Consider the following 17,823-nt stretch of genomic DNA (forward strand, 5'->3'; position numbering starts at 1 on the left):
AGACCCCTCCCTGACAGCCGGGCTGTCCACCTGCCACACTCTCCTCCTGCCCACAAGCCGCTGTAGCTCGGAGGGTCATCTTTTCCTTTGCTGTCAGTCCTTTTGCCTTGCACGTCCTTCCACCATCTGCTGGTGTGATAGAGATTTCTCGGGCTCACCACAGACACTGCATCTCTGTGCTCAGTCCTCTTGGGGACAGGCAATGCTTAGGACTGTAGGTGAGGTGAGTCACTGTCAGGCTGAGGTGTACAGAGCCTCCAGGGGACTCCATGTTCCTTCATTCTCTGCCACGGTGGCAGTGCTGAGACAGAAACAGAGTCATTGTGGGAGAGAGGCTGGAGATGGTGTCTGGCTCAGCTGGACTTTACATAGTCAACAAATAAACCTTGAGCCTAGTGCATGACTCAGTCTGGTAACGGCTCCTGGCTCGGGCCTGCAACCTGAGTTTGGTCTCAGGTGGAACGAGAAAACCTGCTCCTTCCTTCAAGTTGTCCTCTGCTATGTGCCTGTGTGCACATATGTACACAGCATGTGTGCTCTTGTGCATACACACACGTAAGAAAATAAATAAAATGATGAAGAATAACCCTGTTCTTGTCAGATCTCTCGGGTTGGGGATTAATTTGTTATGGCAGCCTATCTGGCTAATATGCTGATCTGCTTAGGTTTCAGACATCATTTTCTCAGGTCACCAAACACTGATCCACCCCTCCAAACAGCCAAAAGCTCTGATTTCACTTTCCTGTAATACTTGCTTAACGGTTTTTTTTTCTTTACTCCTTGTCTTCAGTCTCCTCCACTGCAGGTTCTCTGAGGCAAAGCCTACAGCTGTCTGCCGCATGCCTGGTTCCTACTGCAGTGCCTGTCATATTTAGGTGCCCAAGAAACACTTGAATGAATGTTCATTAAACGAGTGAGTGTGAGAGCCAGCTGACCACGGTGCCAGGTTATCTTTGTGACAACGTGCCTTGGCTGCCTGTGTGTTTCCAACTCTGAGTGGGTACAAGGCTTCAGGTCATCAGAAAGTTGGAAGCTGTGGGTGTTTTTCTGACTTCTGGAGCACCAGAATCAAAGCTGGCTGGAACCTTTCTCTTCTCTCCAGAGCATTGAAGATGAGTTGACAGGACCTGTTAGGGGAAGGAAGTGGCTCCTTCTAGGTGGATGGGTGCTCGGTTTTGCCAGAACCTGCCCTGAGTCTCTAGATACCTGGTCCATTGCTCTTCCTACTCAGCTTAGTGGCTTCTCGGTAGCTTCTGCCATGAGGGCCTGATTTTGGATCCCAGCACCCATATAAGTTTTGGGTACCCAGTCTGTCACCCCAGCACGGTGGGGTGGGGTGGCAGGTGGATTTCTGCAGCTCAGTAAGAGTCAGTGCTTGGGTGGATGAGGCCGGCTCTGTCTCCAGGAATAAATAATTGATGAAGATGCATAGAGTCAATCTCAGGCTGCCGCATGCATATGTCCACACATATGCCACAAGGAGACGCACACGAGGTCTTCTCCAGAGGGCTCCGTGATGTCGCCAACAAGACAGGCTTGTAGCTTTGTCTCTGCTGCTTTACTTTTTCTTTTTTTAATTTTTTTTTCGGGAGGGGACTGTGCAATGCCATCTTCTGGTCTCTGTGGGCACCATGCACATGTTTGGCACAGGCAAACCGCTTTTATGCTCGAAAATATTTTATGTGTATGTGTGTGGGAGTGCATGTGTGTGCACTGTGTGTGTGTGTGACACCAGTGGGGGTCAGAGGACATCAGATCCTCTGGAACTAGCGTTAACAAATGGTTCTGAGTCACCACGCGTGAACAGGGAACTAAGCCCACTCTTCTGCAAGGACTCTCCCTGCTCTTAACTGCTGAGCCATCTCTCCAGCCTCAAGAAATAATGCTTTTAAGTGTGTGTGTGTGTGTGTGTGTGTGTGTTTGAGACAGGGTCTTGCTGTGTAGCCCTGGCTATCCTGGAGCTTGTACCTGCCCAGGGGTGACCCTCAGTGGTGCTTGCCCCAGAGGGGCCGGCCATGTCTGCTGCTCTGCCGGGCCACTCATTTACATCAACGATGGTGCCTGGTGCCCTACGGCGTTCACTTTTCTCTCCTAACTATGCAGCATGCTTATCGTAGGCATTCAGGGACTACAGAGCTGTGTGCGTGAAGATGCACAGAACCAAGGTGAGCCTCTCTGCCTACTGTGCTCTCCACTCCTAAGGACCTATTCAGCCTTGATCATCTGAGCAGGTACTAGATCACACCACCCGTACTGCAGATGTCCGTGGGCCCCTCTGGGTGGCCTTGGCCTTGCAGCGTCCCTCTTCCTTTTGGCCTGCTGGTTAACATCCTTGGCTACCTGCTAAAACCCTTTTTTAGTTCTACTCAAAGTCCATGAGGAACCATGAGTTCCCTGCATGGCCTCTGTGCAAGCAGTGTCCTTGCCCTCAGTCCCCTGGGAGTGGCCCTTAAGGGCCTCCTGCCCTGGAGCCCACCAGGAGAACCCAGTTTCTGCCTTGGCTATGCAGCTTTCTTCCTGGATGGCAAACCCAGGAAGGTACCAGATGGTCCCGTGCCAACAGCAGACATCTTCTCCAGAGCTCTGTTGACTATTTTGCAATCCCCAGGCCTCCGAGTGGCCCTGCCCAGGCCCCAGGCCTTAACCAAAACCCATCAGAAAGTACCTCCTCAGTCCAGATTGGAAGCCCCCACCCCCACCCCCCAACTCTGGAGGCAGTTTCTGCACTGCACTCACCAGGTGTCACCTGCTCCTGAGAAAAGACTTCTCTGCTCATGAGTGATAGCCACCAACTATTGTCAGGCTTGGCCATAGCTCTGGGAACCCAGCAGTCTTTTGGTGAAATGTTTGGAGTTAGTAAAGAAGGTGGTTTCTTTTGAGTGGCCAATCTGTGAGCTCAGAGGCCAGAGCTGTCTTTGTCTGCAGAAGGAAGCTGGTCTGCAGTAAGAGTGGGGAGCTCAGAACACTTTTTGGAAATCTCCGACTCTATCCAGCTGCCCCTGAAACCAGTGGCTCCTCTGCCCATCACACAGCTCAGTGCCATGATCTGGAAGTCTTACCCTTCGCCTGAGCTCTATCACGCCCGAGCTCCATCAGTCACTCTGTTGCCCCTTACCACAAGTCTTCAAGGACACAGGACCTGGGTGTGGTAGAGCACAGACACTCTTCTGTCTTCTCCGCCTGCGTCCTGGACCCTGCAGAATGAAGTGATGAATGGTGCTTCTGGCAGCTCAGCCTGGATCCTGCAGCCTAGCATTGACTCCAGGGTGAATTCTCAGTCTGGCCATTAAAGCCAAGCCCAGATCAACCGCCAGCTCCTATCACAGGGCCACCAGTTCCGGCAGACTAGGAGCTCCAACAGGTAGAGGCTAGCCACCTAGTGCTGTGGCCACGGGTGTGTGCTCTCATTCCCCAAAGGCCGTCCACTTCTAAGGAAGGCCGTGAAGTTGAAATGATTGATCCACAGAGGCATTTGCCGTTCTGGCGCTTTACTGCTTTGGTGGTGTTGTGTAGGGAGAGCTTGTCAGGGGCTAAGCAGCCAGCACACTCTTTGTAGATGTCTGTCCAGTGGACAGAGGCAGTAAGACACCGCACTTGGTGTGTGTTCTCTTTCTCAGCACAGCGGCCCTCTTGGGAGCTTAGAGCACCCTGAGCCCGGGTCTTCTCTGGAGGGCAGCTCAGAGCTCTGTGAGGCTCTAGCAGTCATCCTGGCATCTGGCTCCAAGCACAGCTAGAGCCCGGCTCAGCCCTTCCCCGGCATCAGAGGCAGCGTGCCCTGCGATGCGTGTTTTACGCTGGGGAGAGCCGATTAGCTGGGGGAGGACCAGAGCCTCAGTTCTCTGGATGTTGCCTTTCGCCACTCGCGAGGAGCCCTCTGTCCCTTCCAGTTCGACGGGACCTGCCTGCTCCCTGCTAGTGCCCCATGCAGAGGACAGTCTTGGCTAGACAGCACCACCTCTTCCCCCAGTGTGTCTGTGGTGCTGCCCACGGAGCACCAGTCTGCTCCAGGCAGCTCTGGGTTGTCACGCTGTGTGCGGCGCAGGAAGCCCCGAGGGCTGTGAGTGGGTGAGCGGGATCTTTGGAGCTTCGGTGTTAGAGGCAGTTGGAGGGCGGGTGCGGCCCTCACTGTGTCGCCTCTGCGGTCACTGTTGTTTCAGGGGGAATATCTGTGTCCCCTGTGGGGTCGTCAACCCTTTATGTCATTGCTTAAGGTACCTGAGCCCTAAAAAGATAAGTGGGGCTAGGGGGTCTTCTGTTGTGCGACTCCCCGAGCTCTTCCTCCAACCCCCGGGTTCACTAGATGCCAGTGTACCCAGTACGTCCTGAGCTTAAGCACAGAAAACCTGCGCGGGTGGGGAGGGGGAACCTTAGTCTGCAGTCTTGCTGATCTCAAAGCTTTTATTTTGCACCCAAACACCCACACGTCTTTGCCACATGGGTCCCAAGGATGGATACGAAGGTCCCAAGACCCTCACTGGTAGTCTTGTTGTGCCCAGCTCCACGCTTCCAACAAAGGCGTCCGACCACGTGCCCTCGTCCACTCTGACCTGGAGTGGGAAAGCTCCAGGCTCACTGTCCCGCTCCGATCGGGGCTGGGTGGGGAAGCGACGCGGCGCCGCAGGTGCGCGGGGAGCCTCCTCTGCCGCCCGGACGCCCCTCATCCCCACCGGCGGCGCCTCGCCCACTCCCATCCACACACGCTGCAGCGCCCTCCAATCGGCGCTAGGGGGAGCCGTGGCAACTGGCTTGGACTGACTCAAAACTGCATCCAACAGCTATTTCCTTGGACTTGTAGGGGGAAGCGGGAAGGGGGTAAGAAGCACCCCCACCCCCTGCAGCTCCACTCTTCTCGTGGGAGGCGGGAACACAGCCTTGGGTGGGTCGGTGGGATGAAGGTGTCTTTCCTCCCGATAACTCACACCTGCAGACCATTCTTTTTTCTCAACCCGGGTCGAAGCCCTTCGCCCCCGTCCTTTCCCCGCGTTTTGGAATGTCCCCAACAACTTCGCCACGCGCGACAGCGGGATCCAGAGCCAAGCAACCTCCTGAGAATGGATAGCGTCGCCTCTCGTAGTCTGGACCGGGGACCCTGTGCGACACTGCCTCCTCTCGCCCAGCGAGGCATGTGGGGTGGGGCGGGGAGAGTTGCCTGCTCCGTGGCTGGGAGCTTTTGCGCAGGGAAGGGGAGTACGGGGCCGAGCCAGTGAGAGCGAGAGATCTTTAGGGAGACAGCCAGAGACGAGAGACATTGCGAGAGGCAACCCCCGAACAACCAGAGGCTGCGGTTTCATCTTACCCCACCGCCCTCCACGCCACCCCGGTTCTTCTTTCCTATCCCCTTAGCAAGGCTGGAACCATCCGCGTGCCTTGGGGCCGGAGCCGTGGCTCCAGATGTGAATTTGGTTCCAGTGGGAAGAACGCGAGCTTCCTCCGGGCCTTGGCACATTCTCCCACTCTGAGGTCATTCCGTAGGTGGTCAGAGGGGAGCGCGCGCCTGGAGCCTTCCTGCCTCTATCCACTGGAGAAGGAGGAGAGGCGGGAGGGAGGGAGGATTAAAAAAAAAAAAAGGAGAGGGGAGGGGCGCGAGGAGGGAGGGAGACGCGGCCAGCACACCACCAAGTGGCACTGAGCAGCGATAACAAACTCAACTTAAAAAAAAAAAAAAAAGAGAAGAAAGAAAAAAAAAATAAAAAGAAAGAAAAAGGAAAGGGAAAACTTCCCCAAGTTGCTGCCTGAGCCGTGCGGATGTGCGGGCGGAGAGCCTGGGTGGCCCAGAAGTCTCCCTGCTGCGGAGAGCTCAGACCAGGGCCGACGAGGCCCTGCAACCCTTGGCTGCGTAGAGAAAAGTGCTGAAGGCTGGCTCTGCTTCCTGCTGGAGACCCGGGAGCAACCGGTTCCCACAGGGGCCGAGACCTCCCGGCGAGGAGGCATAGGGACTGGAAGACCTGTAGTACTGGTCTCTGTACCCCAAACCCGCCTATCACACACACACACACACACACACACACACACACACACACACACACACCCACAATCCCAACCCTGGCCCTGCTGATGCTGATGTGGGCTGTGGGCCGACCCGGCCTGCTTTGGCCCTGGAGATTTGGGGTTTGCTTGCGTTTGAAGGTTTTCCCACCTCTAGGCCCACGTGAAAGCAAAGCACCACCATACACACTACAATCGACTTTTTATTAAGATTATAAATTTAAACAAGTAATCTGAACAGTTTTACCCGGTGAGATACAATTCAGTATGCACAAAAATACAGGAGGAAGGGCCGGGAAGGCAAGATTGGCAACTTGTTTTGGAGTCCCTGGGGTGCGGATGGCAGAGACCCAGAGGGGCTCTAGTCGAACCTCGCCTCCTCACAACAAAAGGCTTTTAAATTAAACAAAATTTATCGAGCTGAAGACGCAGACAGGGTTCTCACAAGCCGGAACAATGCTGGTTTCATGAGATGGAGCCGAAGACTGAAGCAGGACAAGGTAACTTAGAAGCGCGCACACAAACACCACAGCTGACCAGGAGCTAAGCGAAAAGTCTCCAGCGCAGTCGGCGGTCCGGGCCCCTCCCTCCCCCGGGGATCCAGGTGAAGGAATCGACTTCCTTTTTTGTTTGGTGAGGACCGCAGTGCTGGGCATGATGGGAAATGTAGTTCGCCCTACTCGCCCCCCACCCCTTCCCCAACTGTGCTGTGTGTGTCCGGGTGTACCCCCAGTCCGCGAGGCGGGTGGAGGAGGGGAAGAGGACGGAGCCAGAGGGGCGGGGAAAGGAGGGGTTCTAGACGCCCGCCCCGGCAAGAAAAGAAAAAAAAAGTTGAAGTGTTTTCATTTCTGCCTTCTCATTTTGAGAACTTTGGAGGCCGCCCCCAGAGAGGAAATGTGACCGAAACGTCCCTTTTGGAGATAGAGTTTGCCTTTGTTTTTTTGCTCAGGGTTTCACAAGACCCGTTCTTCACCCAGAGAAGCACTCAGGAGAGCGGAACGTCGGGCTTCCAGCTCTGACAACTGATTGGAACCGGCGTCCTGGGCCCCGCGCTCTCCTGCGTTGCGCCCCCGGCGCGCCCGGGCACCCAGCCTCGCCCCCGGCGGCCCGGCACCTCCTCCGGGCAGCAGCCCTGCCTCACGTGGCAGGCTCCTCGCTAAACACCACTGCAATCAGTACAATAAAAAGGGAAAAAAAAAAAGAGTAAGAGAAACACAAAGCATATTTAAATAGGCGCTTTCTCTCTGCAAAAATAAAGTCCAAGATTTTTAGATTTTTTTTTTATTTTACAATTTATAAAACATGAGCCTCTGCTCGCCCCCAGCTCAGCCCCGAGTGGCCGGGACCCGCTCGCTCCCTATCGTCCCTTGGCCGAGTCTTTGTCTGGCCCCAGCCCCGCGGGGCCCAAGGTCCCCATGCCCTCGGGGGTCCCTAGAAGGCGACAATGGCTCGAGTCCAGGCGCCGAGGCTGGCGAGCGCCTGCTTGGCGCACAGCTGCCCGTTGAGCGGCGGCGGCTGCTCCGAGGAGTCCGGCTGTCGGCTCACCAGCCCCGAGAAGCCCGAGCCAAAGATGGAGATCAAGTTTGAGATGTTGGACGCGTCCGGGGACGAGTCCGGGCAGAAGTCCTCGAAGCGGGCGCGCTTACAGGGGGCGAACGGGGCGCCCCCGGGGGGCTCGGCTCCCAGGTCGCCCGCGTCCTCCTCGTCGTCGTCCTCTTCCTCCTGGCCGGGGTAATACTTGCGCTTGCAACCAGCGGCGGACGCCAGGCCGGGTCCCGGAGCGCCCTGGCCACAGCAGGGGCAGTGGGCGGAGGCGCAGCAGTCCTGGTGCAAGTAGCCGTTTTCCACCGTGGTCACCACGTGAGTGTCCAGGTCCAGCACGGTGGTCTGGCTGCTGCAGTGCACGCCGAAGTCCGAGGGGGCCGGGTACGCGCCCCGGTAGAAGCCGGGAGACGAGGAAGGGGCTGGAGAGGCGGGCGGAGAGGAGGCGGCGACGGTCGGAGGGGCAGCCCCCGGAGGCGCGGAGGGCGAAGAGCAGGCGGCCGGGACGCGAGGGTCCCGCGGGCAGAGAGCGGCGGGCGCGGGGGGCGGCAGGGGCGCAGGACCCGGCTGCAGCGGCTCCAAGTGCTGCCCGCGGTGGGGCGCGCCGTGCGGCGGCTGGAGCGCGGCGCACCCGGTCAGTTCCGAGAGCGCCCCCGCGCAGCCCGCGGGCGCCCCGGCCACCGCCGCCGCCGCCGCCGCGCAGCCCCTGGGCGCCGGGTGCTGGTGTTGGTGCAGCTGCTGCTGGAGGTGCAGCTGGTGGAGCTGGTGGAGCTGGTGCAGCTGGTGCCGGGCGACAGGCTCGCGCGCCTCCGCGTCCCCGCCGCCTCCAAGTTGGAGCGGGCCGAAGTCGGCCGCGCTGGCCGGCATTCCGGGCGCCGCGTAAGCGAGGAGCTGGTGCTGGTGGTGGGGCGGCTGCTGTTGTTGCTGCTGCTGCTGCTGCTGGCGCCGGTAGAGCTCGGCGTAGCGCTCACTCAGGTAGAGCTGGCGCGCGTTGCGGAGCACGTAGGACACCAAGAGGTTCTTGTGTAGCTTGATGCCGCCGCGCTGGGTCCGGGAGCTGTGGATCTTGCGCAGGGAGATGCTGATCAGGCTCTGGGCGTCCAGGGCGCACTCCATGCTCCCGCGAAGACGCGGGCGGCGGAGCAGCCGCCTCTGCTGCTGCGAAAGCTGCTGCTGCGTGTGCCTCCAGCTGGTCGCCGGGGCGCGCCGGGCACGGGGAACCGAGCCCGGGTCAGCGGGTCGGCGGCGCACCGAGAGAAACCGCCACCATGCGCTGCGCGCCACCCGCAGGCTCACGCTCCCCAGACGGCGCCAAAGCAATGAGCCTCGGCCGGCCCCGGCCCTAGCTATTTAGCTGGGAAGCCGCGCCCCGCCCCACTGTAGATTAGCCAATAGGAGCTGGCGGAGGCTCCCGAATGACAGCCGCTGCCCGCCCCGGGGCCACTTGGCTGGCCAATCAGACCAAGGCGGTTCCTTTGTGCTATTCAAATAACGAACGGACCCCGGGCCTCCAACGCCGCCGCTGCCTCGAATGTTCTCTTGGGGCCGCGGCACCGCGTGGGACTCGGAGCCTCGGAAGCAGCCGCCCGCAGCGTGGGTCGCCTCTCAGGAGCCGCGTTGAAGCTCGCAGGCCTCCTGGACCCGGCTCCCGCGAGCCGGGGGTCGGCTCACCTGAGCGCAGAGGAGGTGGCTCCGCCCCCTTCCGCATGGTTGGGCCTCACCTGCCGCAGGTGCGCGCGTTCCCCGCCTCGGGCCACGCGGCGCCGCCTCTTTTCCACCTGCCAAGGCCGGGGGTAACCTGGGCAAGCTGAGCATTCTTCCGAGAAAAGCTGCTGTGTGTGTGTGTGTGTGTGTGTGTGTACGCACCTGGGCACTAGGGCACCCTCATGGAAGAGAGAGTTTGGGGCCTGGGTACCTGATGTGCTAGCCCAGGGGTCTCTGGGAATGGTCAGGGAAGGGTCTCCCCTTCTGTTTGACTGTAAAACTCAGTGAATTTTGATCTGTAGTTGAGAAGTTTTGTCATTGGGAGTTTGCCCGGGGAGTGGGCTGGGGTTCGGTGGGGTAGGAGGCAGGGAGCAGGGGGCCTAGGAGCTCGCCTCTAGTTCCCTCCTCGCCTTTGGATAACCTCTTCTTTCCTGCCTCACTTAATATCAATGATAGTAGATGCACTTACTGTGTGCCTAGCTTTGGGCCCTTATCAGAAAGGCCTGAATTTCTCCCTCCAAGGTTCCCAGCCCTGACTGAGTGGGGCAATCCGTTAAGATTTAGTCAGAATCCTGAGCCGAGAGTACCCAGGCCAAGGACTCCTCGCTTCTTATGTCCATATTCTGAGTTATCTGCAGACCAGTTGGGGACACACAGTAGGAAGAGGAAGAAGATTCTTGGGAGTCTCTTTCTGTACTGAAAAGCTTCAGTTAAGTAAGGAGGCTGCTGCTGCAGTCGGGGCTGGGGTTGGAAAGGTCTCCAGAATGCTGCACCCACAGCGTTCAAGGTTTTGTTGTGCTTAAGTCAGGAAATTGGCCCGGGAAGGGTCCAGGGCTGCACCCTTGACTGACAAGCAGAGTCCACAGAAATGCCTGGTGACAGATGGGACCCTGTGGGGCTGAGGAGAGGAGGGTCTTCTGACACTCTCTGTCTTTGGACCTTCTCAGCACCTCTGACCCAGGCTGCTGTCCTGGTGGCTGTCTTTAGAAAAGGACCCAGCAATTGTTTCTTCAAGTTTTGGCAAATTCTCAAGGTCAAGTGTCAAAAGCAGGGAACAGTTAGCTCAGGTTTTTAGATGAGAAGCTTTGGACACTAGCAATAAAGAGGTTTTGCCCAAGATGGCAGGGCTCCAGGCACAGGGCCCTGCTCCCCACGCCATCCAAGAACACGCTAGCTAACTTATAGCACCTCTCCCCGCCCTGTGCCATCGAAGCCAGGATTACATTGGGGTGGGGTGGGGGTGGGGGTGGGGCTCAGAACAAGCACACTTGACCGGGATCCTGTTTGCCATGAGGTGATGGGGACACGCTTCAGAATATGCCCTCATGAATCCTTGGGGTATAACACCGTACCTCTCCTTACCTATCTCAGAGGTTGAGAGGGAAGAGGAATGCTTCGTCCTCCTCCGAGGCTGGGAGGACTGGCCCAGAGGACTCTGTGGCCTACATTGTGGGCTGGCCTTTCCCACTGAAGAAGCTTGAGATTTGAAAGGGATGGTGGCGGGATTTGAACCCAGTTCTGTAGGTGCCTGGAAATATGCCAGGGCAGCCAAGTTCAGGTCTTTGGGCCCAGCTCTCGATGAATGGTTTGATGCCCCTGTGTCACGGATTTGTTTATTTATGTACTTTTGCCTAGTGCCCCAGGTAGGCAAATGTTATTCTTTGTTCCATATATTTGTAGTCACTCTTAGAGCTGTGACACAGAAGACAGCTCTTGGGACCAAGCAGGGAATCAGTGTGGGAACAGAAGTGGACAACGAGCACGGAAGCTTGGTCTTGGTACCTCCCTGCACTTCCCTAGCCACAGCTACAAGGTGAAGCTCTCCGAGGCAAGCCACGCCCACAGACACCAAGGTGAGTTTTGAACTCTAAGGCCCTTTCACTTTGTGTGTTCCTACGCCTGTGCAGGAGGAGGTAGGGGGGTTGCAGGGGGGGTAGCGAGGGGCAGAGATAGGGCAAAGTGGCTAGTGCACCCTGTGTGGCCTTAAGGAGGGGGGCTTCCGCCTGTTCTCAGACTTTCTTTTTTCTCAAGGACGGATAGGTGGGCTTGGGGGCCAGCAAGCTGAGCAGCTGTTTGCCTTGATCTTTTTTGAGGTAGCCCTGGGCAGGGGAGCTGCTGCAGATGTCAGAAAACTCTAGCTGAAGGAGGCGGGGGATAGCTGAAGTGTGCAGGGGTCCTGGGAGAGGCGTGGCTCTGCTGGGAGTGGCATACACTGGGGGGTTTAAATGTGGGTGAGTTGCATATAGACCTCTGTTTGGACGCACAGTGTTTTGGCCATTCACACTCTGAGTGTGTGTGTGTGTGTGTGTGTGTTCTAGTGTGTGCATGCATACACATATTATATTCCTCTGTGTGGAAGGGTCTCAGCCGTCCCCTTGTAGAGGTGGTGTACAGGATAAGGTTTCCAGTGATCACGGAGTGAGGTTGGAGCGCTGGTCTTCCCTCCTTGAGTCCGGGAGATTACATCTGGTCTGAGTCACCAGTCCCTAGAGGAAGTTAATTAATGCCTCAGTATTTACCAAGTGTCTGCTGGGACGGCCTCGGAGCAGGGCACGGATCACTGGGGCCCTGGGCTCCAGTCAAACCCCAGGTGATAGCAGCCTTGCAGCTGAGCCCTTGGGTTGTGTATGCACATGTGTAAGGCTGCATACACCAGGTTTTGGGACAGCTAGGGAGGTGCCTGGCCAGCCGGGGATTTACCCTTTGGGGTTCTTGGGGTGGTTTGAGGGAGATGCTCAGGCAAAAAGCATGTTGGAGCTAGGAGGGGAAGGAAGCCAGACTTTTTAAGTTTGTTTACATGCTCAGTCTCCTGAGAAAAGGTTTTGGAACCTTTGTCTAGAAGCCAGGGAAGAATTTGGAAGAACAAGGCATGCTTCTCCCCTGCTGGTATCTCACAGACAGACACAGGGAGGCTCAGGAAGCTCCCTGGGATAAAACCAAGACCCTAAGCCCAAAGAGGGAGAGGGACTTTCCAGAAGAGTTTAGGAAGGGGGTGCAGTGAGAGCCTGCAATACAGTAGGTGCTCAATAAACATCACAGGGTAAGTAATTCAGTGACTGTAATGTGTATGAGGTATGACAAGGCCACTGCTTTGGGGAAATTGAGGTTCAGAGAGGGGGTGGGGCGTGTTCTGGGAACTGGCCTAGATGCCCCTTCCTCACCAGCATCTCGGCCTGTGCTCCAGCCTCTAGCTAGGGCTGTGGTTTCATATGTGACTTTCTCCATGGGGTCAGCGGCCCTGGGCCTCATGTGGCAGCAGAGCATGGCCGTGCAGGAGCCACTGCGGGGCCTGTCTGAATGTGAGAGGCTGGGGATTCTTAGGTGCGGGAGCTCGAAGCTGCACTCCAGGAAGGTTATCGTGTGAGTGCTGGGAGCAAGGTTGGGGTGCTACACCCACCTGGCCCTATCAAGAGGCACAGGGCCTAGGAAGACACCAGGGCCTGGCTTCCAGGACTTTCCATGCAGTAAGAAAGACTGACACCACCTCAGCTTTAAGAATGGTGCTTTCGGGCTGGAGAGATGGCTCAGCGGTTAAGAGCACTGGCTGCTCTTCCAGAGGTCCTGAGTTCAATTCCCAGCCACCACACGGTGGCCCACAACCATCTGCAACGGAATCTTATTTCCTCTTCTGGTGTGCATGAAAACAGAGTGTTTATATACACAAATTAAAAAATTAAAAAAAAAAAAAAATTATAAAAAAAAAAAAAAAAAAAAAAAAGAATGGTGCTTTCACTCTTGCCAGGTCAGGGCTCAGCCCAGCACCAATCTTTTTTTTTTTTTTTTTTTTTTGAGACAGGGTTTCTCTGTGTAGACTTGGTTGTTCTGCTGTCCTGGACTTGCTTGGTAGCCCTAGTTGGCCTCCAAGTCACAGAGACACAGAGACCCACCTCCCTCTGCCTCCCTGAGTGCTGGGATTACGGGCTGCCCCAGCACCAATCTTTAAGGCAGGGTCTCTTATAATCCACGTCCCATGGATGGAGCCACAGAGGCACAGAGTAGGTGCTCTTCCTGAGGTCACACAGCAAGCAGAGGCAGCAGGGATCTGGAAGAGATGGACACGTCCATGGGTGGGTGAAGGGACACAGTCTGCACCACACTCGCTGGCTGGTCCCCAGGTGACTGTACTGTGGACAGAGCACAGTGCCTCATAGCTCGTGGGTTTCTGAACACTTGGGCTAGCTAGCTGTACGTTTGTTCACTCATTCAGTCATTCAGGCTGCAGGTTAGGCTGTGTGCAGGCAGTGGGCTAGGCTGTAGGAGGAACACACAGCAGGCCTCACTACCTGGAGTCCGATTTGAAGTGTCCTTTTCATCCCCTGAGCCATCTAATTGATTGGTAATGCCTTCCTGGAGCTCTGGGTGAGAAGGAGTTTGGTATGTGCCCCAGTTGATTAGTGATGTCTGCCAAGGGCTCAGCTAGAGCCTTCAAGCCCATTGTGCTAGGCAGGTTTTAGGTCCAGCATCAAATGGCAGGGAAGTGCTTTGAGAAACTGGGGGAAGGGAGAGCAGGGCTAGGAAGGAACGACAGATCTCTCCTCTCCTTCCTCAGGGTCCTGCAGACACTGTACCTTGGGTAGGCCTGGGTTAAGCCTCACTGACCTGGGTTGGGGAGGGAGGTGAGTGCTGGCAGCTAAACCTTCCTGTCTGGGAGTTGTTTTTAGAATTCAGTACAGACTTTGTCCCCGCACAGCTCTGCTGGGAGTTTCTAAGGCTCTTAGAACAGAGTCCTAGAATCCTGTTTTTATTTGGGTGGTGGAGGCTGCTGGGGCTAGCATCTGCCTCCCCCTACCTTATGGTAATAATCCCAGACTCCTCTGTGTCAGGACTGTGTTTGGCATGAGCTACTTTTCAGTAATTCTGAAAACAACTGAAGTGAACAGTGTTGCAGGCCCATTTGAGAGCCCAGTAGACTGAGGCCCAAGGGAGCAGAGCCTGGTGGTGTGGCATGCACCTGTCATCCCAGCACTTCAGAGGGGAAGACCAGAGGAGCCTGCGCTACAGGGTGATTCCAAGGCCAGTGTCAATAAACAAAACCAAAGAAAACGAGCATGCACAGTGACGCTGTGTGGTGGCCCCTGCCTATAATCCCAGCCTCTGGGAGGCTGACAGGAAGCATCTTGAGTTTGAGGCCAGCCTGTGCTACATTGTACCAGGTCAGATGGGATGACATAGCAAGACCTCTGTTCAAAAAGCAGGGATGGGCCAGGTGGTGGTGGAGCACCCCTTTAATCCTAGTGCTTGGGAGGCAGAGTCAGGCAAAGCTCTGTGAATTCAAGGCCAGCCTGATCTACAGAGAGGGAGATCAAGGCTACCCTGGTCTTCAGAGAGAGAGAGTTCAAGGCCAGGCTGGTCTATACAGAGAAACCCTGTCTCAAATAAACAAACAAAAACCAACAAACAAAAAATCACCACCAACAGCAAAGCGGGCATGAGAAAATAGATGGATGGACAGACCCCACCCTGGCCTGACTTTTTGAGTAGAGGTGCCTGACAACCCAGGTTCAGCTCAGAGCTCACACAGGGGTGGAAGGAGAGTCGTCCTCTGAGCTCCACATGGGTACTGTGGCATGTGTGCCCAACCAACTTCTGTCTGAGTGGGGAGAAATGACCTTCACCCAGTCCCAACCTGCCATTCTCCTGCCTTGCTCTTGCTCATATCTACTGCTCTTTCCTGTACATTAAATGCCTTCTGTTTACTGGACTCCGGGTCAGCTCCCAGAGCCACGGGATTCCTGTTGTCGGGAACTTTCCTTACATTTCAGATGAAACAAACAAGGAGCAAGTGAGCAGAGAAATGAACTGGCAATCTCTGAGTGTGGGCGACAATGCCTGTGAATTGGGCTTGGGAAGCTGGGGGATGGGCAAGAGACTAGAGAGTTAGAGGCCAGCCTGGGTTACACAGCTAGACCCTGTCACAAGCAAACAAGCCAGCAAGCGAGAAAAAAAGAAAAGAAAGAAGAAAGAAAGAAAGACTGCCTTAAAGAAAGCAAGGGAGGCTAGAGGGAAAGGGCAATGCCCACCCTCCCAGGCCGTGGGGCCAAGGCTTAGATCCTTGGTGGGTGGTACTCCTGCCTTTCCTTTTTCAGGGCCTGAAGTTGAGGCTTCTTCTGTGTCCCTCCTGCTCCCCCAAACCGGTGACGTTTTAGTGCTGGCTCCACAGAACAAAGAAGAGGTTTTGTTTTGAGAGCACTTCTCTCTTGTGTGTGTGTGTGTGTGTGTGTGTGTTCACACCTGTGTTTGTGAAGAGAGTGAGTACAGGGAGCCCAGTGACACTGTTTCTAGCTCCTTTGTTCCTTTCTATTCTCGCATAATAAAAAAACCAAAACCAAAACCCGATGCTGCGGGTAGGGGATCCCAGCTACTCCAGAGGCTGAGGCAGGAGGATCGTAACTTCAAGGCCAGCCTGAGCTATGGAAAGAGTTTAAGGGCAGTGTGGGCAACTTGACAAAACCCTGTTTTAAAGTGAGTTTTTATCTTAAGGTGTTTGGGGGATAGATAAAGTTCCACAATCATGCTTGTCTGACGTGCCACGCCCTGAGTTCAGTCCACACTACTGCACAAACAGAAAATGAAGCTGGGCACGGCTCAGTTATGAATGGTTGCCCAGCACCTCCTAAGCCAGGCACGGTGGCACACACCTGTAGTACCAGCCCTCAGGAGACAGGAGTTCAAGGTCAGCCTTAGCTACATAACTATTTTGAGTCCCAAGCCAGCATGGGCCACCTGAGCTTCTGTCTGAACACAAAGAAAGACTGAGGGCTCTCTGTTTTCAGCTCTGGCCCTCGTGCCAACACAAGTACCAAACCCTACATCCATGTCCTCATTGAGTCCACATGGGTTTGTGGGGCTCAGGTACTATTGCCATGCAGATGGGGAAACAGGAATTGGTTTGGGGTGCCACCCTCCCTCTAGCAAGTGGTGGAGTAGGGCTGAGGATTCAGGCTCTGCACACTCCCGTGATCTGCTGTCTCCTGATCCCTGCTCTGTCAGGTGTGTTTCTCAAGGCTGCAATTCTGCCTTAAGAAGAATAGAAAAGAGTGGACCTCACCTGTGACCTCAGAGGCCCATGACCTCGAGGGCCTGAGAAAGGCAAAGAGAAGGGGAGACAGTGATGGATGGGAATGTGGAGTCTGGGGCTTCCTTCCCTATATCTGACCCATGGTGTGGCCTTGTGCCTGCTGTGGTGGTGAAGAGCATCCTCCTCTTAGCTTCTTTGGTGAGGGACCACTGCACATCACCAAGTTCTTCATGTGAGTAGTTCATGGGACCCCTCCGGGACCTGGCTGGAGTATTTTAACCCCTCTTAGTGCTGACCCCTAGGGAGGAGGCACTAGTTGGGTGTAGATAGCCTCTGGGACCCCAAGAGCTGGGGCTCATGACTATGGTATGAATGGTGGCCCTTCTACCCTGCCCTCATTCATGCCTTGCGCCTGATTTCATTGCATCTAGTGCTCTGCCTTGTGACTGTCCCTCTAGGGACAGCTGGCATGGCCCAGGCTGGAGCCTCAGCCACTCCTGTTCTTTGCTGGGGGTCTGCCTTCAGTTCCCAGTTTTCCAGTTCCCTCTCATAAGGGGGTGACTTTAAGACAGGAATTTGTGAACCAGGGTCTGCTCTGCGGCAACAGTGACCTGGATGGCACAGCTTCACTCTGTAGACATGTGTTTTCATTTCAGCCACATCTAATGTAGGCCAGATTGCTGTCCCCTAGGCCTGGAGTTCCTCTGGCCCAGCAATCCTGCCATCCAAGGTTTAGCTGTAGGCTAGGGCACACAAACACACACACAAAAACACACACGTGTGTGTGTGTGTGTGTGTTTGTGTAGATAGTAGAATCTGGATGGTTTTCTGGTAAGATTTATTTTGTTATTTATTATATGTTTGTGTGAGTGGTTGCCACGTGTGTTGAGGTGCCTGCAGAGGCAAGAAAAGGGGGTTGGACCCCCTGGAGTTTAGGTCGTTGTGAACGCTGGGAACAGATCATGGGTGCTAAGAATTTAACCTGGGTCTTCGGCAGGAGGAGCGAGTGCCCTTTCCCTGGGCCATCTCTCTAGCTGGTTTTTGTTTGTTTGTTTAAACATAATACATTCTATCCTTTGAGAATTTCATACATGTATTTTTTATCATATTCACCCCCGCTGGTCTGCCTAACCTCCCCCATATTCATCTCACCCCAACTTCATGTCTTCTAAAAAATAATGAATATGTGCCAATGAGTCCAATTTATACTCATGGATATGGGGCCATCCACTGGGGCATGTTCCACCTACCAGAAGCCATGTCCTTACAGAAAAATAACTCTCCTCCCCCAGCAGTGATCAACAGCCAAAAGCTCCTCAGGTGGGGCAGAGAGCCCCCCCCCCCCCCGTGTTAACTGGATTGATTTTGCATAGCTCTTACTCAGACACTACAGTTGCTGGGAGTTCATGAGCACTGTCATGTTCAGAAGACACTGTTTCACTCCAGACCTCCCCAGCCTCTGGCTCTTAACATCTTTCCAACTCCTCTTCTACAATGTGTCCTGAGCCTTAGTGTGTGTGTGTGTGTGTGTGTGTGTGTGTGTGTGTGTGTGTGTGTGATGTACATAAGGCAGG

General features: G+C 55.4%; 1 protein-coding gene across 1 annotated transcript; it reads right to left on the reverse strand.

The window, feature by feature from the left end:
• Positions 1–6,170: 6,170 nt before the first annotated feature.
• On the reverse strand, positions 6,171–8,839 carry Ier5l (immediate early response 5 like). The gene has a single exon (XM_021650668.2). It carries the CDS (start codon positions 8,641–8,643, stop codon positions 7,417–7,419), a length of 1,227 nt encoding a protein of 408 aa, XP_021506343.1. The 5' UTR covers positions 8,644–8,839; the 3' UTR covers positions 6,171–7,416.
• Between the last annotated feature and the right edge of the window lie 8,984 nt (positions 8,840–17,823).

This window comes from Meriones unguiculatus, chromosome 8, assembly GCF_030254825.1.
Source record: "Meriones unguiculatus strain TT.TT164.6M chromosome 8, Bangor_MerUng_6.1, whole genome shotgun sequence".
Lineage (NCBI taxonomy): Eukaryota > Metazoa > Chordata > Mammalia > Rodentia > Muridae > Meriones > Meriones unguiculatus.